This window comes from Magnusiomyces paraingens (assembly GCF_902498895.1).
Source record: "Magnusiomyces paraingens strain CBS 517.90 genome assembly, contig: contig2, whole genome shotgun sequence".
Taxonomy (NCBI): domain Eukaryota; kingdom Fungi; phylum Ascomycota; class Dipodascomycetes; order Dipodascales; family Dipodascaceae; genus Magnusiomyces; species Magnusiomyces paraingens.
In genome coordinates, this window is record NW_022474068.1 from 1,528,928 (window position 1) to 1,552,127 (window position 23,200).

The window sequence follows — 23,200 nt, forward strand, 5'->3', positions numbered from 1 at the left end:
ATATATGTATTTTTTATATTTATATATATTTTTTAAAAAAAACAAACCATCTAATGATTTATACAACATGAATATACACTGGATCACGCTGTTCATGCTGTTGTGACGTAAACTTATCGTCAAGAGTATAATCATCTTGTCCTTGTGAAATGCTAAGAGAATCAACATCTTTATTAAGCTTTTCTTCACAAACTTCTTCTTCGTACTTGTCGACATTGAACTCGTCAAATACACTTGAAAATTCATACTCCCCACGAGAAAGAAACATGGCTCCAATTCCGATCTTGACTTGTTTTCCGGGTGCAATATTGTAGACGGCCTGTTGAAGACTACCATTATATAGAATTTTTGTATCCATATTATTCCAGTTTTCGAAATCAGCATTGGAAACAGTGCCGTTGGCCAAAAGTCCAGTGTTAGGATAAGGAACATCCGGGTAGCGCTGCATTGGTATCACGCGAAGATAACCTGAAATCGGCCGCGAGGTTCTGTTTTGGATCGTTGTATAAAGAGTAAAGTAATCTTCTTCCGCCTTTACAACGTATTGAGATTTCAATTGTTTGGTATCTTTGTCACTAATAGGAACGTCATTACCACTCGCAGAGCCATCTACCTCAAGAGACATGGTAAGAGACACAGATTCAACTCTCAATATACTAATCATCTTTCGTGTGAGACGAATGCCTCGAAGTTCCAAAATACCAGATCGAGGGGTACCATTGAGAACTCTCCAGGCACCTCCAAGCATTGACAAAAGCACGTTTCGGTACCAAAAGTTTTCGCGAGTTGCGCGTGCACGTTCCGGGTTTATATTAGGATTGACAACAAACTGGCGTTTATTAACGCTTAGACTGGGAATTGGACGAGAAAGCTCTTGCTCAGTAAACTCAACTCTTTTAACAGGAACAAGCAAACGACTAGTTTTTCCTGCATGAATAATCTCCTTAACTAAAAATCTGTCGGAATTCACTTCTTCATCAGTTTTTCCATTGGCAGGAATAACATCTACCTCAAAGCTGTCATTTTCACGAGGTTCAGGAGAGCTCCAAAGAGTAACTTCAATAGACTGAGTCCAAGAATTGCGAAGATCAACAACCAATAAACAATACTCTGCAAGTTTCCCCTTGTCTTTTAAAACATTGAGATACTTTGATAAAGTACTGGCGCAGACAACACTAGGATCGTCAGTAAAAACCTGATTATCTCGAAGACTCATCATGTCACAGCCACCCAGCTCAATACTAGAGTTAACAGTGATATTGATTGGTATCGACAACATTCTTAGCCAAAAAGGTGTTGATTCATCTTCAGTATTATCACGGTTTGCATACTCCACTTGAATTGCACCTTGATTCATTCCACGCTTTCCAAGGACTAAAATGTTAAAGACTTTTGCATTGTGACTCGAAACACAACTAGGTTTTGTCTGTTTAACAATAGGTGATAAATCAGCTAAGTCTGTTATGTTTGATGATTGCTTTTCCGGACCTTGAATCCATTGCAGGGCCTTCCTATTGTACAAAAAGTATTCAACCTCGTAAATTTCATTTTGAGGGAGATCCTTGTTTGAAAGAGCTACCTGCAGAGGTGGTGTTGTAGAATCTGAAAACTTTAAAGAAACATAGTTGGCATTAATTTCGGAAATATTGGCCAAAGTGATTGTGAGTAGTTGTTTTTCGCCCTCCAAAAGCATCATCCATCCTTGGTTAAGTGAAATATTTTTCAAAACCATGACAGGCTGAGCAGAAATTATGTCAATATCAATACTTATATTTTTAACCAAATCAAGTTGTTGAGTTTGACCATGACCCTTTCCAGAGCTGCTACCCACGGACTCTACCTTATCAGTTACAACATAAGGAAGCTTTTCAGAAAGGAAAAAGTCTTTTTTAGCACAAGCACCAATTTGAATAGAGGCACCGATAATTTTTAAAGTTCCAGTACCTTCGGGAATAACTGGAATAGTATAATCAGAAATAGAGTTTGCTGGAATATTTAAACTGGTCAAGCGGGCACTAACAGAAACATCACGAGTCAGAAGTGTAATTTCAAGAACATGAAGGTCAAATGCAAAAGGATTCTGAAGTCTAATAAGAAAATCAGCACGTTCATTTTGAACTAAAATTCGAGGCTGTTGTTGCTGGGGGTTTTGTTGTAAAAGATCGGGGCTGCTTTTGTTAATGCTCCCTGGTTTTTTCGATGCAAATGGGTTGTGAATAAAGAAGCCACTGTCATCATGAGTAGACATTGCTGTATTGTTACGGAATTGTGGAAGAATAGAAGATGTTGTCGAAACAATCTTAATGTCTCGAAGAATATTGGGATCCCAATAATCAGCACTAACATGAACATGGCCAAGTTTTCTGGCCGAATCAACAGCACGAAGAATTATCTGGTAAATTTGTATTTGATCATTAGCAGATAAAACGTCTGAAGCAGTAGACAACAAAAGACTTGCAAAATGAATGATACCATTGTAATCTGGTATAGCTTCACACATAAATAAGCATGTTTTAAGAAAAGAGACACGCAATTGAATCCATCCATAGCCCACTGAAGTTATGTCGCCAGCGCCATACACCTTACACAAATTGTCAAGAAGCTCCACAATACCACCCTCACGCTCCCCATCAATCAATTGGACAATCTGTTTTTCAACATCTGTAAAGCCTTCGGAGTGAACACTAGAACTTGCTGCCTGCATAGATCGTACCCTAGACAGTCGTGGAATGATTGTCAAAAGCATTTCGCGCATGACGAAGGACCTTTTTCTTACAAGGCCAATGTTTGAGTAAATAACTGCAATTCCGCTAAAAATGCTGCATTGAGAAATTAAAGGCAAAGAACTGAGATCTGTTGCATATGCCCTATTAATCCAACTGGTGATCGCCGTAATTGAGGGACTATCTGGTGTTACATTTTTACTAACAGGGGTGCCGCGTACAACAGCAGATAGCGAAGCTGGATTCCAACCGCCACATAAACGTGTGATAGAAAGCAAGTTGACAAATCGTAAAATAGTTTCGCAAAATACAATTTGGGGAATGCTTTCTTCCTGAGATCCTTGAGAACGAGCATAGATTCTTAACAACGAGTTGGTAAGCTCCGGAAGAAACTCAAACATAGATGGAGGGAGAACTCCTGAATTAGAAGCTGTTGGTGTGAGAGAATCAGTTGAATCTGAAAACGAAAGTGTACTGCTATGAGAGCTGACATTGGCAGCTTGTAAGGCAATTGAAGGGATTGCTGTGGGTACCTCTAAGAACGAAAGAAGAAGCAAACATATTCCAATTCCTTCTAAGGCAGAGGCATGCCACAAATGATCGTGAGCAGTTTTCAAGCTAGATGCTGCCTCGCTAAATTCTCGTAAGGCATCCTGCCATCTACCTGTAATAAGATACAACCCGGCCAAATATTTTTTACTTCGGCCATACTGCTTTGCTTTAGAACGATCGTTTAATCCTATAGAAATTGAGCCAGATTTAATGCGCGATGAAGTGATTGAACTAAAGCTACCTGCTGGAGAATGTGATATGCTCTGAGAACCATTACTTTGAGAACCATTAGTAAAGCCTCCATTATAAGACTTCCCGTCTTGAAAACGAGAAACTGGATGTTCAAGTTCCATCAATCCAGGAGATTTAAAAGAACCCATTTCTCTAGTAATTGCTAAAACAGCAAGTTCTGCCAAAAAATCTGTAGTAATATCGCACATAACCGTCCCTAAGCTAGTGATAGGTGCTAAACGAGAGGAAAGAACGGGTATAACGTTTTTTGAACCCTGCAACAGGTCTGCACCGGGAACTCCAAAGATCAATAATTTGTGAATCACAGGACCTGGGTATTTTTTTCTAAGTTCAAGGACTTTATTTTCATAATCTTTTAATGTCATTTTATAGCTGAAGGTGGTCAGCGCAAATACCTACCAACCAGTTAGCGGTTTTCTTTTTTTTTTTTAGTTCATTTGCAAACATACACAAAAGACCTGGCGCCATGGCTCTAAGTCGTGTAGGAATTTCAATTCCTGATCGATAGGGGTGATTGAAAAATCATAGACGACTTTACCATTAGGGAATCCTTGTGGGCTGAATGTAGCTAAACTTCTGGGTTAGTAAAAGCATATATTTGAGCAAAGTTTGAAAAAAACACAGTACAAAAAAATTAAATTCGACTTACCTCTATCGCTTCGGCCATCTGGAGTGACATCAACAAGTCTAACTTCTCTGACATTGCTTAAGCGGTCTGCGTAGTTTAAAAAAGTTGATCTTTTCAGTTTTCCCATAGGGCATAGGAAAGCCCTCACTCGAGAAGCAGCCACGTAGGAATAAGGGTCCAGAGGCATAACTAAGGAACCTCACGCGTAAGGAGTAAAAAAAAAATCAAATAAATATGCTGACAAAACAATTCAGTCCAAAACAAACTTATGATGAACCACTAAAGATTGATTTTAACAGTTTTAAAAATAGCTTGTTTAGGTGGAATTTTGTAAAGTGTGTGTGGGTGATTCTAAAGAACAGACCAAGTATGTAAGAGCTTGAAAAGGAGTGGTTAGAACGCGCTAGAAATATTATAAATGATGACTAAGATAATTTACTAATTTCTACCCTTACTTAAATTTCTTGCTCAATATCTAAATTTACAATTTCTCTCTCTTCCCAATATCATTTATAAATATCATTTACACAATAAAATCACAATGACAACTACATTTTTCGCGCCAAGTTTTAATACAGGATTTGCTGATGCTGCTGCTGCTGCTAAACCTCAACAAAATCTTAATAGCGACAATATATTTCATCCAGACACATCAAATCTTTCATTTTCATTTGATCCATATTTGAGAAAAGAACATCGTTTTGGCCTTGATCCGAATCGACCAATATGTCGTTATTACGCACATGGAAACTGTCCGCGTGGTAAAGAGTGCCCAGACAAACATATTTTACCCTCATATTCAAATAAAATTGTGTGCAAGCACTGGCTGCGTGGACTATGTAAAAAGGGTGACAGTTGTGAATTTTTGCACGAGTACAATCTGCGAAAAATGCCCGAATGTTTATTTTTTTCGCGTAATGGGTATTGCACACAGTCACCAGACTGTTTGTACCTTCATATTGATCCACTTAGCAAAATTGCACCTTGTCCAAACTACGAGAAAGGGTTTTGTAAGCTGGGCCCAGAATGCCCTAAAAGACACATTCGTAAGACAATTTGTCCTAGATATCTTACAGGGTTTTGTCCTCTTGGACCAAGGTGTGATGCTGGTGCTCATCCAAAGTTTGTGGGCATTACCGACTCGATGCGTATTACAATGGATAAAAAGCCAATTCCCGAGCACATTCGAGAAAATCTCGAAAAACTTGCGGATTAAAAAAATATATATATTATATAAGAATGTATATTTATAAATTTAAAAGATAAAAAATTAAATTAACGGTTTTTGCTTATTAATCTATGTTCAATAGGAGTGCATGATATCACATTATCAATTCACTGAACTTGTAAATATCAAAGTAACAAAAAGATATTTGTCACGAGCCGGACTCGAACTGACAATCTCGTCATTACCAGTGACGCGTCATACCAAAATATTTCACAATGGGAAAATGAGCTTTAAAAATTAAAGGTATGATTTTAAAAGTAGAAATTGCAATTGCTAGTTTTGCAAACAGAAAACAATTATATCTAGATAGTTTAAAGCTATATTGAGTTTTTTTAAATTGAAAAAAAAATCTTATTTCTCCATTTGATCTAATTATCCTGCCAAAAAATCGTACTATTGTTAAAAAAAATTTGGGAAATACACTGGTGTTTATGAAAATAAGTGAAAATGGGTCTGTTTTTTGTGGCCAGTAAACTGGGTCTTTCTATTTCATACCACTTCATTTGTTAAAATTCAGAGTTTTCCACTTCAAGCTTGTGCAATCGCTTATAGTAATTTGCACTTGTTGTCCAAGTCTAAGACCTTGTTTTTATATATTGACATAATTCTCAATTCATGTTATCCAAGTTAAATTTTAAAGATAGTTTTTTAATTCCTAGTCAACTTGATGATCTGCACATATGTCCAGCTAAATTTTTATGTAGTTGGCTCTGAACGGGATCAAAATAACTAAAGACTTTTATACTGTTAACCCTAATAATTTATTTCATAATGACTGCTTTGTTGATGTAAGCTTTTTTTTTTATTATGGCACTGTTCTTAATGACTTTAGTCTATTTTTTCAACCATTAAGATGGTTTTACTGGCCATGTCCAAATCTAAGCTTTAATTCATGTTGATTAGTTTTTGAGTTTGAGCTGTGTGAAACTAAGTATAAAAATATAGTATTATTTAGAAACAATTTTCAACGGATATAATAAGGTTATATATAATCTTGAGCGTTTATATAAACGCTCATATTTGGGTTAAATAAATATAGGAGGTTTTGTTTTTAATAGGAGGAATTAAAATATAAATAAATAAAACAAAAATGTTCTTCTTTTTAAATGCTCTCTTTTTTTTCTGTTTGTTTCTAATTTGATATAAAAAAAATTTTTTTTATTCTTGAAAGTAATGGTTTCTATTTATATTTGATCTTTTTCAAAAGAAAAGATTCATTCCAGTGGATTTTAAGCCTCTTCATAATATTATTTTTGTTTTCGTTAATTGGAAAATAAAAATTCTGTTCACTCGAAAAAACAATGATTTATGAAAGTGTGAAATTATGTGATTTGTTTTAGTGAACTGTTATTAAATTACAATAGGAGAGAAGCAAGTATTGCTGTATCCTAATTTTTTTGACAAAAATAGAGAACTCAATACTGGTACGACAACAATCCACAAAGGTCTATTTTAATTAGAAATTCTATTAATAGTTTTATTTTGCTTGTGAAATATATGTATTTTACTTATATGAGAAAGAATCTTTAGAAAAAACTAAAAATGGTGACAATGAATCATTGAAAAACTTAGATAGATGAAATCCCTTTTATGAATGATCTTCGGTTTGATCATTAATAGTCAGCTGAGCAGTTTCGATTTGACTACTTAAAATTTCTGCTAAATAAATCTACTATTTACAAAACAATTTTTTTATACTTTTTTTATTCTAAACTAATTCTTTTAACAATTGGTAAAATACCTGTAAGGTAAAAAAAAGTAATAACATTATTATGATTTTGTTGATGTTTTTTTTTTAAACGGTCTTCAAGAGTTTAGCTCCTGTTTCATTGCACTTCAAATTTACAAGTACTTTAAAATTATAATAACAATTTTAATAAAAATCTTATATACATTTTGTATTAGAACCATTTCAAGACTACCAATAAAAAATGGTCAGTTGTTTCCTAAATTCGGAGGTTAATTTACTTTTGTTATTTGGAGAGGGTGATTTTTGGAGATTGACATGTAAATACCGCGAAAACGCTTTTGTAATGTAAAAAAAGTTCACCTATTGCTTAATTTATCACTCACTATCATGGAGAATTCACATCAATTGATTAAAATATAATTATAGATATTAAATTAATATTTTTTTAGAATTTCTACCCTTGAAAATATATTATTTTTTGTTGTCAGATTCAATTAAACTATTTCCATATAGCAGAGAAATAAAATCTTGCTTTGAAGTATGTATTCAAAAAATAAACTGTGGATTTTTTTTGGTGATTATAATAGACGCATATTATTTTACCTTCTCAGGCTTTAAATCTGAATATCTAAAGATTATTTTTTTTCCTTTAAAAGAATGTAATTATCATGTTTTTATTATATAACTTTTTTATCAAATCTATATTGAATAAATTCCTTTTTTTAGGAGCCAGTTTGTGCTTTGTGATGTTTTATATGATAAATTTTTGAATTGCATACACCTAGCATCACGCATTCTTATGTTTGGTTAACTCTTGATTTTAAAGAAACGGTTGTTTAATTATATGCGCTTATATTTAAGTTTCTTTTTTGTTTATGTTTCTTTCTTTTTTAAAAAAAGTAAAATGATTATTCGGTAAATCTTTAAAGAGAAACACTTATTTGTCAGTTTTAAGTCTACAGCCAAGTTCTGGTCCCAAGGAAAAAAAAAATCAGTTCACGGCATTTGGTTCCTATCTTAAAAATATTTTATTTTGCAATTCAAAATTCGATTGATTCTATTGTATAGTTATAATTTAAAATTTGGCTATAAACATAATGATATTTATTCACATGACCTATATTTCAATTCCTGTTTATATGTGTCTTTCATTCAGGTCAATGAAAATACTTTATAGCAAATTCAATGTTTTTATTTAATTTAATGGATTGTCCATTTGATCTAAGTCAAGCCATGGCACCTTATTTCTTTAAAAAAACATAAAAGTTTTACCAACTGTTTTTTTAACATCGTAAATATTAATAGATATTTTTAAATATGATCGAAAACTCAATACGAGCAAACAGGTTCGGTGTTTTATATTTCCTTCTAGAGCAATAAAATGAAAGTTACAATGATGAGATTTTCTATGAAGAATTGATAAAAAACATCTCAACTAAAGAAAAAAAGAATGATGAGCATTGCATAGCCCAGGATATATTCAGGGATGTAACCAAAATGTGCGTATACGCCCAGTGGCTCATGTGTTTATTGCACAGCGCAGATCCCTGTAATGGCACAGAAAGAAAAAAAAAATAAATAAAAAAGGGGGAGGAAAAGAGCTTGAGCACTTGATCTCTGGATAAATTGAAGAGTTTATTCAACACATTTACTTTGAATTGTCTTGGCAGTATGCCTGACCCCATCATCAACTTTTCCTCAACAATTCTGAGCTATTTGTGTAACCTCGTGGATAAGGATATATTCCACTATTCCACTAAAAAAAAACTTCTTTATTTTAATTTTTAATGTGTTGCTTAATCTTTTCTCCCCTTCTTTTGGAAATTTTAATCTTAAATTGTGTATTTAAGTTGAAAAAAAAAATGGCACCGGTGAAAATTGTTTGTTACATACAAATGAAAAAGAACTTAGCAAAAAGAAGAAAAAAAAAAAAAAAAAAGCTTTGGTTTTACCCGCAAGTTCATTCGATCTAATGAAAGAAATGAAATAATCCAAAATAACAAAATCAGAAAAGTCTATCGAGGTTCCAAAGCCGTATACGGCAACATCGCTATTTATAAATATTTCTAACCCGTTTTTGATTTTGGGGAGTATTTGTGAAAACAGAACCCTGGATAAAATATTGTTTTTAACTATTTGTGTTTAAAGTCGTTTTATTTTATTTTTTTTTTCAATTCAAGACTAAACCATAAACTGAGATTTTCTATAAAAGGCCATTTTTCCCCGTCAATTGATTCCTTTTTTTTTCTCTTTTTCTTTATATCATCATCATCTTCTACTTATTTTTTTTCTATTTCTTTTTAAAAAAAAAAAAAACTATTCAAAAAATGAAACTTCACATTGCACTGTCTGTACTCTTCATCTCCTCAGTGACTGCTCTTCCAATCGCTGATGCAAATAAGCCACCAACAATTGATTGCTTCAAAATTGGTGGTTGTCCTGAGTTTGCTAGTAAGGCTTCAACTTTTAAGCCAACCAAGCATTTGAAGCGCACTGCCATGCCTGCTGCACCTTCTATTGACTGTTACAAAGTTGGTGGTTGTCCTGAGTTTGCTAGTAAGGCTTCGACGTTCAAGCCGATAAGTTTTGTGAGTGTTACGCCAGCTCCAATTATACCCACGACCTACAAGACGTCAACTCAGCCGACAAGTTTTGTGAGTGTTACACCAACACCAATCATCCCCACGATCTTCAAGACATCGACTGAGCCAACGACCAAATCATCTACAGCAAAACCTACTGTCGGTACTTTAAGTGGATCTAGTTGGTCGTCTGGAAACAAAGGTGGTAATACTGGCTGGTCAAGTTCAGGGTCGAGTGCAAGCTCTCATGCAGGAGGATCTGGGTCAAGAGCAAGCTCTAAGTCTGGGTCTTCTGGGTCTTTTGCTGGCTCTGGTGCTGGATCTGGATCTGGCACTAGTTCTGGATCTGGTTCAAACAAGGGTTCAAACTCTGGAATTATTCGCAGAGATTGTAGAATGGTTGGTGGATGCCCTGACAGTAATATTGTGGTTTACGATCCTCCCAAATCTGGCAAGTAAGTTTAAGTATAAGTCTTGTTCTTATTTCATTTCTTCATCTCTTTAAAAATCTTCAAACTCATTTCTGCTCTCCATTTTATTTTCAATTTCTCCTTTTTAAATCTATTGGCTTGTTAGTTTAAATATGGCCTGGATAGTTTAAAAAAAAAATCTACCAATTAAGAGTGCTGGACACTCTTTTAGTACTTATTATAAAAATATATATAAGCTTATGGTCTGATTCTAAGACTCAAAAAAAAAAAAAGAGATAGCTCTAACATTCCGTACACACTAGCTAAATAAATCAAATTTGTTTTTTTTTTTGTATATCAAAATTTCACACAGCCACCACCAAGTTTTTTTAAGATTGGGGTCACACTGATTATTAGTATGTTTGTCTTCATGTGGGGTCTTCTTTTTTCTCTCATGTTTATACAGTTAGCATTAATTTAGTGAAGAACAATTTAGAGGGTACATGAGACAGAGTAAAATCTAATCTCTCTTTTTTGAAGGAAATATAACAAAGGTTCTTTTATTGTCTTAGTTGTAACAACAAAAAAGATACCCCCGACGGAGACCGAGCCCTCGTTTCCTCCCCCTTTTTTCTGAGTTTCTCCATCCCCAACCTTTTTTCATTAACTTGTTTCCTTATTGTTGCCCATTTTATTCTTCTTCGACATTCTAACTTACAAGGAACCCCCTTTTCATAGTCATAGCTATATCCACTATCACACCCATACACTCATTTTTCAAGAGATTTTCTTATGCACAAAAAAGTATATGTTTCTATATTTAATTTAGCTGGTAGAAATATAGCCTTGGCTTTAATAAATATGTAATTGTACGTCTGTTCTTTAGCCGTGTTATTTTTTTTTTTTTTTTTTTGAATGTACAGATAGTAGCGTGGCGTCAAGACCTGGGATGGGATGAGACTTGTAAAGTGTTAGTTTAAAACGGTTATTTCTTTTTATTTTTTTTTGTTTGTTTGTTTGTTTGTTTTAATTTTTGGCTTTTGGACTTCTGCAAGGTCCTTTTCTGTTTTCATCTTACCGTAAAATAGACGAGAACTTTTTTTTTGGGTTTTTTTTTTACTAAAACGAGAATTATGTAAAAAAAAAATTTTTAATAAAAGGTCCATTCCAGAATTTGAGTCTCAGGAACATTACATTAAGTACACCAAAAAGATATACGTGGTTAAAGGTAACAATTTTAAAAAACTGTATACAAAATTTAATTTAAAAGTATATATATAAAAAACACAAAAAAACAAACAAACTAGAAAATGGGGGAGGGGGTCATTAAAAATCTAACTTCATGCATAAATGGGGTGCGGGAAAGTCAAGCAAACACTCTTCTATCGAATTAGACAATCTCGGAGTTACTGGCCATGCCTTCAGCCTCAGCTTCCTTAGCCAATCTGGCCTCGTAGCGGTGCTTAGCAATGTCAATTTCACCGTGGTGCTTCTCGCAGATTTCTTCCAGAGTCTGGCGCTTAGTCTCAGGAAGAAGAAGAGTTGTGCAGATACCGCAAAGCATGAAAAGAGCAAAGATTTCCATGACGTGGTTGAGCCAACAGTTGTCCTTCTTGGGACAGTTGTGGTTAATCAGAGGACCCAAGACGCACTGAGCGATAATGGCGCCAATCTTGCCTGATGCGGCAGACATACCGTGGGCAGTAGATCTGTAACGGGTGGGGAAAATCTCACCAGGGTAGATGAAAGTGGTAGTGTTGGGACCAAAGTTGCAAAAGAACTGGGCAAGAACGTAAAGAGCAAGCAAAGCATGGCCGGAGATCTTGTGGTAAGCGAAACCGATAATACAGAAAAGAGCAGTGAGGATTGTGAAACCAAAGAGTTGAATAGGCTTGCGGCCGATAGTATCGATGGTGGCAACACTGAACCAGTAACCAGGAATGGAACCAGCGCAGATAAGAATGATATTACCGACACAAGTATTGTAAAGATTGTGGTAAACGTTGGACTGACCGGCATAACCAATAGCACCGAGAATGACAGAGTTGTTAAGAGAGAGACCGTAGTAAGCAACATCAAGGAAGAACCAAGAGCCGGCGGTACCAAGAAGAATCTTTCCATGCTTCCATTGTCCAAAGTGGCTCCAGAAATCCTTCCAAGAAGCCTTAGGAGCCTCGTATTCTTCCTCATTATTGGAAACGGTTTGGCGGAGTTCATCAACAGCGCTTTCAGGAGCGGCACCAATTTCACCAGAAGTGAATTGTTCAGCATCAGCGGCAGCCTTTTCCACGTCTTTGGAAACATCAAAAGTATAACGAGGAGTTTCAGGAATGGTTAGACGGAAGTAAAGGGCACCGGCAGCAGGAATGGCACCAACACCAATAAGGACACGCCACATCTGATCACAGGCCTTCATGCAACGGTGGTCGCACATGCCAACGTTTTCAGCATAGATGAGATCATCCTTCCAGCCAGCAACGCAAATGAGGGCAACGATACCAGCAAGAAGCTGACCCCAACCTTGGTTGGCAAAGACAGCAGACATGATAGCACCTCTCCACTTGGTAGTAGCAAATTCGGAAGTAATAATGGAAGAGAGAGGGTAGTCACCACCGATACCAATACCCATAATAATACGCCAAAAGGTAAGGATAGCAACAAAACTGATAGCCTCGGAGTGACCAGTGATAGTTTGACCGATAGTAGCAGCAATGATAATCATGAGTTCAACACCGTAAATTTTCTTACGACCAACAGCATCAGCGAGCCAACCAAAGAAGAGCTGACCGATGACAGTACCGACGGAAGTGGAGACCTTGATGAGAGTAGAAGTAGCGGAGGGGAGTTTACCGTTGTGGCTAGTTCCGTAACCCCAGTAGACGTAGACAAACATGGAAGTGGCGAGGTTAATAGAGAAGATATCAAAGGAGTCAGTCATGAAACCAATACCGGCGACACAGATGGCACGGACGTGGTACCAACCAAAGGAAGCATTGTCAATCTTCTCTAAGGCGAGACGGCGACGCTCATAAGGGTCGGTGATGTGAGCAAAGTCATTGACGAAGTTGTGGAAGGCGGCGTTACCACCTTCAGTTTTGACACCAGCTTGAGGTTGGGACATTGTTTGAGGGTAAGGGAGAGTATGAAGTTGAGTATATAGAGATGAAGAAAGAGAAGAAGAAGAAGAAAAATAAATTGTACACTTGAGGGAAATTGAGCTAGTATTTATATTAGAAAAGAAAAGGATTTAAAGAAAGGAAGTTAAAGACAAAATTATGGTGTAGAATAAAAAAAAAATTTTTTTGAAAACTAGGTAATAAAAGGGAATTATTGGGGGGGATTCAAAGATTAAAAAAAAATAAAAATAAAAAAAAATAAAAAAAGAAAGTAATCTTTAACACTAAAAGAGCTTTGGCGAGAGCAGACTCACACGTACAGAGAGAATCCATGTAGAGATACATCCCATTCAGGGACGACAAGGACGACGACATCATCCCGAGAGATTCCTAGGCCGATCGGAGGGCAGATAAATATTGGCCGCTAGTTATATTTATCATAATATGCATTTTTATAATAATAATATCTACTATATTATTATAAATTTTGATTTTTTTTATTTTTTCTATGATTGCCGAGAAATCCATTTCATTTAATTCTTTAGTGATTATGCGGATTAACAATTTGGATCAAACAGTAAAGATTCTTTTTTTTTTTTAACCATTAAGTCTAATAAGTCGAATTTTGTTTTAATGTTTTGATTTTAATAATAATAATAATAATAATAATAATAATAATAATAATAATAATAATAATAATAAAAGTGATAAAGACGGTTACTATGAAAAGAAAAGAAAAATTTTTGAATTGTGGATTATAAATAACTGTTTATGAAGTTCAAGTTAATAAAAATGAAAGAAAAAATTTTTTTTTTTTATTTATTTACCGGCTATGAGCTTAAATGAATGTTAATGCTTGCTCTTGATGTTTTTTTATTTTATTTTTGTTTTTTTGCCCGTGAATGAATAAAGATGGCATTTAAAGACTATTAAGAGAGAAAGTCATCCTCTAAAGACAAGTCTCGACGAGAACGTAAGAGAGAGGGCCGTTTCATTAAAAAAAGAAAGAAAGAAAGAAAGAAAGGACTTACGCAAGGCTTTTCCCTCAACTTTTTATTTTTTTATTTTTAGTGACCAACAGCCGTTGTTGACAAAGAGCTTAAGGTTAAAGAACCTTTGGTTTTGGGGGGGAAAAAAAAAAAAAAAAAAATTTAAATAAATATTAGAAATAATGAATGATTAATTCATTGAAGTTTGTTTTTGTCTTGTTATACATATAAATGAAATGTTTTATTAGAATTGTAGTAATTTATATCTTCTCAATATCAAATAAATAAACATAAATTAAAAAAAAAAAAAAAAAAAAGGTCTCCATTATTATTATTATTATTTTGTATGTATATAATATAGAGATGAGTTTAAAGATTTTGATGGCTGCTTGTTTTAAGGGCTTTTGGGTGCTCGCGTGGACGAATTCCTGTTTGGGATTTTTGGATTTTTTTTTTTTTTTATATTTCGGTTGGTGGTACCGAAAGTAATACGGCCTTTGTATATAATAAAAATAAATAAATTTTTATTAGGGGGAAGAAGAAATTTTTTTTATTTTAAAAAGACGGGCGGTGACAGGCAAGAAAAAAATTTTTTTTTTGAATTTAAGAGGAAGGAGGTCGTGTGCGCAATGTTTATATAATCATGACTAATATAATGATTGTTAGTTTTAAGTAAGAGGTCACGCGACATTAATTAATCAATCAATCAATCAATACAATTGGGTTTCATATTTAGGTCCTACAAGAATGATTTAGAATTTAAGAAGAACAACCCCATAACAAAGAGTATTAAAGGGTTCTGGAATGAAAAAATTTATATATATATATATTAATAAAGTATTTTTCTTTTTTTTTTTTCTTTTGGTTCTTTAAAAAAAAATCTATTATTGTTCAATTGTTAAGATAAAAACAATAGTAAACCCATACAAAAGATTTATCTTTAGATATTTTAATAAAAAACAAAATCACTATCTTATCTCAGTATAGATAATTTATTATTTATTTTTTTTTTGTTGTAATTAATTGTAATTGGAGATTGATTGTTTTAACAAGTAAAATATATATATATATATATAATTATTATTACAAACTACAATCAAAAAAGAAGCAGCAAGGAGGCCTCCTAGAAAGCAGCACTTTGAAGCAGCAGCATCAGCAGCAACAGCAGCAGTTAGATCGGCTGAAAAGAGTAGTGGGGTTTGCGCGCATTGTATATATACTGCACAATCCGTGAAAATGAAATCTATCAGTGCAGCAGCATAATAGATCAGTATAATTAAATGACTGATATAGTATAAAGATAATAATAATAATAATAATAATAATAATAATAATAATAATAATAATAATAATAATAATAATAATAAAATAGCCTTTAGAGAGAAAGATGGTGCAAAAAAGAGAGTAAAAGGAGAGGAGGTTTTTTCGTTTCTGGTAGAAGTATAGAAGTCATCATCACTATGAAAAAAGGGTCACATTTATTTTATTTTATTTATTTATTTATTTATTTAAACAAAAACAAAAAAAGAACGATAAAGCTTAATAACTTAATCATGATTAAGTTATCAATCATTATATGATCATGAGTTTTAGTTTTTTTTTTGCAATATAATAATAAATTATAAAATAAATAAATTACAAACTCTCTTAAGAAGATGAAATCAAAAGGGTTCCATTCTCTGCATGTCCAAGCGAGAAACCTTTGTAGCCCATCCGGAGCTGGTTAAGTTTACAAGCAAAAAAAGAAGAAGAAAAAAAAAAAAAATTTTTTTTTACTTGTTGATTTTTAAAAAGAAGCATGTTCTAAGTCTCATTTACCAACCAATATTAGTAAAAAAAAAAAAAAAAAAATTTAATCCCAAAGTTGTTTTTGTTGCTCTCAAATCTCAGTTTTGCTTACATCTTAAAAAAATAAAAATTAAATAAAAGACCTGGGGAAACTTGGTGGGAGGAAAAGTACTACAAGCTTTGTATACTGTATATACCAATATATACTATATACTACACTAACAACCTGAGGATATAGAAAGCCGGAAAAAAATTTTTTTTTTTTTCTTTTCTTCTTACAAGTAAAAAAAAAAAAAAGTGAAAAAGAGAGAGAGATTGAAAGAAAAGGCCCTCCGGATATGCTCCCAAATGCAACAGCAAAGCCGACATTAGGTTTGGTAGCAGAAGGAAAAAAAAAAATTGTTTTTTTTTTTTTTTGTATGCCAGTTGTATCCAAATGTATCTAAGTGTAGCCAGGTGTAGCCAAGTGTAGTCAGATGTAGTCAGGTTCAGCAGAGTAATGATAGTAGTTGGCAGCCATTTATTATCAAAAAAAGAAGAATAAAAAAAATGAAAATAAAAATAAAAATAAAACCAACAAGTTATGACAGCAAGAAGTATACTGGGGGAAGGGGGAAGATACAAAGCAAGAATCAAACGATTTTCTATAAAAAACAATATAAAAAAAAATTATATGAATTTACAACTAACTTGAAAGACAATATGATTTATATATAAATGAATAAATAAAATGAAATGAAAAAAAAAAAAAATTAATTACAAATATTTGAATTTGAATCAAACACCCTCTCAAGCCTTAAAATGATATATTTTGTTTGTTTATCTTGAGAAAATGGCAGCTTTTTTTTTCTGATTTACAACCGGCCTAAAGGTTCTCAGAGTAGCTCAGTGTGAAGCAGCTTTACAACAGACTACTACTATTACTACTACACTTTTGATAATCAATTTCTTTTTTTTTTATTTATTTTTTATTTATTTTTTATTTATTTTTTATTTTTTTTTGGCCCTTTGAGGTCGTCTCTTTACATATATTACCTCCATCCCCCCCAGACAAAAGTCTAACATCCAGAACCTATGGATGCACCCTCGTGGGCTATCTTAAACATTTGATTGGCTTAAAATGTTGTCCACCAAATTACTTTTATTTTGTTTTAAAAAAAATATTAAAATATTTTTTTAAGCAGCCAGCCAGTGTGTATATATCAGCCGTGCTAATAATTTTTTTTTTTTTTCCGATCTTTGTATTTTTTTAATTTTTTTTATTTTCTTTTGACGCATTAAAACCCTTTTGGAAAACTTGCGCGTGTTTGGACTTAAAAAAAAAAAAAAAAAATCAGAGCAATCAGTTTATGTAAATTCTATTTTAAAGTTATATGGCCATTACCAAAAAAAAAAAAAAAAATAATAATAATAATAATAAATGAACCAATAGAAATCTTTAAATCAAACATGTGCTTGTTAGAAGTACTTTTAAAGTATTTATGATAAAAGCCGTGATGTCATGAAATAGTGTAAAGAACTTTCTGTGCTACAATATGCGCAGTCAGTCTCAGATAATTTTTCAATCCTCCAAAGAAAAGGGGTTTTTTTTTTTTTTTGTTTTGTTATGTGTAGAGAATAAAAAATTTCTAATCTTTAGTTTTTTTTTTTTTAAATAAAAAATTAAAAAATTTACCATATGAATAGTTTAATACCACAACCATCCAAAAAAAAAAAAAAAAAAAAAAAAATTAAACCATCTAACAAGAGTTTGATATTTTCTTACTTCGACCCTACATGATATACCAAGAGTTGGCCCATTTTATTTTTATTTTTTGTTATTAACACGTCTATTCTTCTTCGCCAAGAGATGAAGTAGCAGGAAAGAATCGAAGAATTGAAGTAGAAGAAGAATAATAAAAAAAAGAGAGATCTTTTGAACTTCTATGTGCCCATATTTGATGTAGTTATTGTTCAACTGTTGCAACTATCTGTGCCAATACTTCTTGCGTGTCCCCTCTTCTTTTTATTTTATTTTATTTTATTTTATTTTTTTTCTAAACATAATACCATCTCACGTTTTCCAAGACATTGTTCTGTGCCAATATCATCATTCTCACAATGCCAATACCTTGCCAATAAGGACTTGGCTTTGCTAGGCTTATACCAAACTTAACTATTCCTCTCATTTTTTTTTTCTTCTTCTTATTTATTATTTTTTTTTTTTTTTTTTTTTTTATTTAAATAAAGCCTTGGCTTTTACATGCCACTTCCCATTGTTAATATTCTCTCGGCATTAATAAAGTCCCGCTAAATACCCATTTTCGCCTTTCTACCAAAACTTTTTCCAACAACACTGGTGAAATTTACGATTGTAAAAAAAAAAAAAAAAAAACTCAAAACATGCAAGGGACTTTGAATGTTGCTCTTTTGATATATATATTTTTTTATTTTTTCAAAGTCTCGGCGCCCAGAGAGAACAAAACAAGATGGATTATTATAATTATTGAAGACGGATCACTCGGAAACTAAACATTCTGGAAATAATAAAGATCTTTGTTTTAAATATATTCACATCAAAACAATTAGGCCAAGAAGCTTTCGGCAACGCGGATCATGGACTAATGTTGAAATAAATACCTTAAAATCTCATGACGGGCCAAGACGAAAAGAAAAAATAACTTTAGAGGTTGATATATATATCTATCTATGCGATTGGAGTATTAACGATGGAATTTTTTTTTTTTGTCAACACGGAACTTTTCATTTAAGAAAAGAAAACGGACATAAAAAAATATATATTTTTTTTTCTTATTAGATGTTATTCTCGTGATTTTAAATGCTTCGGACAAATATCTTTTATTAATAATTTATTTTAACTATTCCAATGGTGATACTTTTTTTTTAATTAATTAATTAATGAATTAAATAAATTTACTTTTTGTATTTTGATGATAATTGTAATTGTAAATAAAATCTTTTAGTTCTTACTTTGTAAAAATAAAAAAAAAAAAGTATATTCTTGGCGCATAGAAAAAAAAAAGACGTTGAAAAAAAAAAAAAAACCAGTTAACCAGTTAATCAGTTAATTTTGGGGCTATCACACAAACACACAAATATACAAAACCCTCTTTTCCATAAACAAAATTTGTGGCAAGTGGCTAGTAATGAATGGTTACAATTTGGTTAACTAGTTTCTGATTATGTTTATTTTAAAATAAATAAAAAAATAAAAAAAATAAAAAAAAGAAGTGTTTTTTTGCCTTTATTATTTTCTTATTATTTCTTAATATTTCTCATTGGTGGTTTATGCGTGTGAGTGAGTAATTAAGTAAGTAAGTGATTATTGATTAATGAATAAATGAATGAATGAACGTCATAGAAAACTTTTCATGTCTGTCTCCAGTATTAGTAACAACAACCCAATAAATGTTAACCTACCCCCTATTTAGGGCATATTTTGGGGAATTTTTTTTATTTTATTTTTTATTTTATTCCTGTCAAAAAAAATTTAAAAAAAATAAAATAAAAAAGGGCAATATCGGACAATGATGTCAATCATTGAAATAGTATCACTTTTACTTTAGGGAAACTAAAAATAAGATGCATTATATTATTATATTATTTTTTTTTTATTATTCTATTTAAACTTGTTCCAAAACTGCGTATTAAACTTTTCTTTAAAGAAATAGAAATAAATATATATATATATATATATATTGAATAATAGTACCATAGTATTAATTTGTATGATGATTCATAATATACGTAAAAAAAATTCAATAAAAAAAAGTACAAAATATGACCAGTTTTTCTTTTGTTATACCTAAATTTCATTGATGCTATTTAGATACTTGAATATACATACACCTAGAGATACTTGTAAGAAATTGTAAAAAAAAAAAAAAACAAACAAACAAAAGGCAAGTATGGAGTGTATCCTATATACTCTGTAGTCTATTCCCCTAGTTGACACACTTATTTATTCTCATGGAGTAAAATATTTTTACATTGACCATATACGTACCTTGAGTTTGTAAGCTAGAAATTTATACGCGGACTACAAAAATGAAAAAAAAAAGAAATATATATATATAAGAAATTGAACCACTTTTAGGGCAATTTCAAAAGGGAACCCGAAAAAAAAAATTGAGTGGGTTTATTTAAAGAGGATCACAAGAGGACTAAGACTGAAACGAAAAGGAAAACTAAAACTAAAAATGAAAATGAAAAGAAAGAAAGAAAGAAAGAAAGGCATCTCATCGTTGGGAATATTTCTAAAAAAGGATTAGTATTTGAAAAAAAAAGATACTTTGACTAAGGAAATATCACTTTTAATTTTTAATTTTTTTTTTTTCAAGTCCTTGTTCTGTTAACTAGCTCACCTGTTTTTTTTTTTTTTAAAAATTTTTCAAAATTTTTCATACGCCACAGATGACATGAAAATAAACACAAATTTTTTTTCTCTTTATTCTAAGCTTAATTAAAGCTTATTGAAGAGGAGTATTTTTTTTCACATTATTAATATTATAAAGTTTGATGTAGACTATTCAACTTTTTTTTATTTAATTAATTAATTGTGTACCAAAAAAAAAAAGGATGTAAACTTTGAATTATTTTTAATAGATTAAAAAAAATAGGGATTCTTTAAACATTCGACAATAAACAAAAAGCAAAAATTAATTAATAAATAAATGAAACCGATCCAAATGGATGGGTTTTCCAAGTTGATTTATTTATTTTTATTTTTATTTTTTTTTTCAAATAAAAGGGGAATTTATATTATATGACCACAGGAACAACAATAATAATAATAATAATAATAATGATGATGATGATGATGATTATGACGATACTAATGAAGGGAAATGATCCAATGTAAGCTAAAGGGCTCATCACACATCCAGAGGATTGGAGAGTTTTGATTCTAGTTTGAAAAAATTTCTTTTTTTTCCTATGTAAGAAGGTATTTAATAATAGTAGTAGTAGTAGTAACCATGTCTCTCAAATTGCTTCTTTTCTAATTCAATTAAGAATGAATAGAAATAATCAATATTGATGATTAATTAATTAGTATTTTTATTTAAGTAATGTATAGTATCTAACTATAGAAGAAAGAATACATGTGCAATTGAAATTCCGGTATTTAGAAAAATGTCAAAGTTTACTTTTTTTTTTTTTTTTTTTTGCAGAATAATACTTGTTTAATTGATTTAATTGTAGTAATTTATCATGTTTCTTTATAATTTACAACTTTTGATTGATTGATTGATAGACAGACTAAACTAGACTTGTATTTAGTGATTTCTAATGCGTGTGACCAGATAAAATTTGCCAATTGGTTTAAAAAAGAGAGAGAGATTGTGATTAATTTCTTCTTTAATCCACGTTTTTTTTCATTTTCATTTTTTTTTTTCATGCACCTTATTACTAACAATTTTCTAAGTTTAAAAATAAATTTTTTTTTTTTTCCAATTTTATTTCTACCTTTATATTAATATTTTCGGGCTTTATTTACTAGATTTGTATTTCCGAATTGTGTGTGGAAAAAAAAAAATTTTTTTTTTTCAATGTCAAATTTTTTTTTTTTTTTTAATTCTTAAAGTTATGTGTGTGTGTGTATAGTACCAGACTTAAAAAAAAAAAAAACTATGCAGTGTTGATATATTTATTTATTTATTTTTTTTTTTTAACAAGTTCCGTCTGGGGGGGAAAAAAAAAAAGTAAATATGTAATATTGGGATATTTCAGCCGTACATTTTGACCAAAAAAAACTTTAAAAAAAACGTGCGCCCACGATTGGCATAAAACCGTCGAGAAGGTGGGGGAAATTATTAATAAGCGTAAAAAAAATAAAATAAAAAAAAACTAACAATGAATCATCATCATCATCAACCATTAAAAATTTTAAAGATGTTTTTTTTTTATTTTTTTTTTTATAATTGATACAATATAAAAAAAAATTAAGGAACTGATGGAATTGTCCGGTTTCATTTAGTAGGTTAGAAATATATATATATATTAAACATCTATGTAAGCATAAATTGGAAAATAAAATAGAAAAAAAAAAGTCGAACCAGAATCATCGCCATCAATATCCCATTTTGATGGTGACAATATATATAAAAAAAAAGGGGGAAGGGGCTAAAGGAAAAGGAAGGGAAATACAGAAATAAAGAAATAAAGAATAATTTTATTTCTACTAAAGCCCATTTGCCATCATCGCAATTATTAAAAAGACAATGGCCAATGGGTCCATCCATGCGGATACAAATGTAGGGACTTTATTTTTAATTTTTTTTTTTTTTCTTTAAGTATTTCTATGATGTATTTTTAATGAAAAAAAAAAGCAATCTCTAAAAAAAATTTTTTTTTTTCTTCTTCTTCTTCCAAGAAGAAAGTTTTTTCCTATGTTACGCAGGTCATCTTAATTGGAAGTCCTACTTGAAAGAAAGTAAAAAAAAAAAAAAAGCCTTTCAACTATATAAAACTTTGATGTAAACAAGGAAGTTTAATAGGATAATATTTGTTTTTGGTACAATTGACAGTGTACAAGAGAAATAAGTAAAATTAAAAATAAAAAAAAAATTTTTTTATTTATTTATTTTAGACTTTTAACTTTTTGTTAATAGAAGAAAAATTTTTTTTTTTTTTGGCCCGTTTTATATAATTTTGATATCTTCAGTTTAAAAAAAAAAAAAATAAACGTGTGCTGATTTTGTGCGCTTCTATTTGCTCGCTAAAAACTCAACTAACAACACACACGTTTTGTTTCTTCCTCCGGCCACCATAATTGCTGTCGCCTTTTAAGAATTGATTGAATATATATATAAAAGTTAATTAATTGTAAAGAGTAAAGAGAAACATTAAAGTAGAATATGAATAAGAAAAAATTGAATTTTAAATTTTCTTTTTTTAATTTTTTTTTTTCAATAAAAAGTTTAGCTATTGAAACTTTACAATACAAATTAATCATTCCCCAAGTAGTCAAAGACTTGAAACTATTTTGTCCGATATTTTTTGTATGTGTGATGTGATGAGAATTTGTATTGCGTAAAAATATTAAAAAAAAAATACATAAAATATCCTTTGATGATCAATCAGCCTTGTCTTTAATAAAAATTAAAAAAATTAAAAAAAAAAAGAATTAAAATTTACGTAAAAACGCCGCGCCGTTTAGTACCATATTCCCCACGTGCAAAAAAAAAAAAAGGTTCAACTACAACAAGAACTTTTAAAAGAAGTTTTATTAGTATTTGTATT

The 23,200-nt window shown here is 31.3% G+C and overlaps 4 protein-coding genes across 4 annotated transcripts; 2 read left to right on the top strand and 2 right to left on the bottom strand.

Annotated features, from left to right (window-relative positions):
* Positions 1-58: 58 nt before the first annotated feature.
* SAPINGB_P002221 (uncharacterized protein) lies at positions 59-4,282 on the bottom strand (the record flags this gene model as incomplete). The annotated part of the gene is made up of 3 exons (XM_031996940.1): positions 59-3,922; positions 3,977-4,095; positions 4,177-4,282. The coding sequence occupies 3 exons, from the start codon at positions 4,280-4,282 to the stop codon at positions 59-61; spliced, it is 4,089 nt and encodes a 1,362-aa protein (XP_031852831.1).
* A 414-nt stretch (positions 4,283-4,696) lies between these two features.
* Positions 4,697-5,371, top strand: SAPINGB_P002222 (uncharacterized protein; the record flags this gene model as incomplete). Its single annotated transcript, XM_031996941.1, has 1 exon — positions 4,697-5,371. The coding sequence occupies one exon, from the start codon at positions 4,697-4,699 to the stop codon at positions 5,369-5,371; it is 675 nt and encodes a 224-aa protein (XP_031852832.1).
* Positions 5,372-9,400: 4,029 nt separating this feature from the next.
* Positions 9,401-10,114, top strand: SAPINGB_P002223 (uncharacterized protein; the record flags this gene model as incomplete). The annotated part of the gene is made up of 1 exon (XM_031996942.1): positions 9,401-10,114. The coding sequence occupies one exon, from the start codon at positions 9,401-9,403 to the stop codon at positions 10,112-10,114; it is 714 nt and encodes a 237-aa protein (XP_031852833.1).
* Positions 10,115-11,455: 1,341 nt separating this feature from the next.
* SAPINGB_P002224 (uncharacterized protein) lies at positions 11,456-13,186 on the bottom strand (the record flags this gene model as incomplete). The annotated part of the gene is made up of 1 exon (XM_031996943.1): positions 11,456-13,186. The coding sequence occupies one exon, from the start codon at positions 13,184-13,186 to the stop codon at positions 11,456-11,458; it is 1,731 nt and encodes a 576-aa protein (XP_031852834.1).
* Between the last annotated feature and the right edge of the window lie 10,014 nt (positions 13,187-23,200).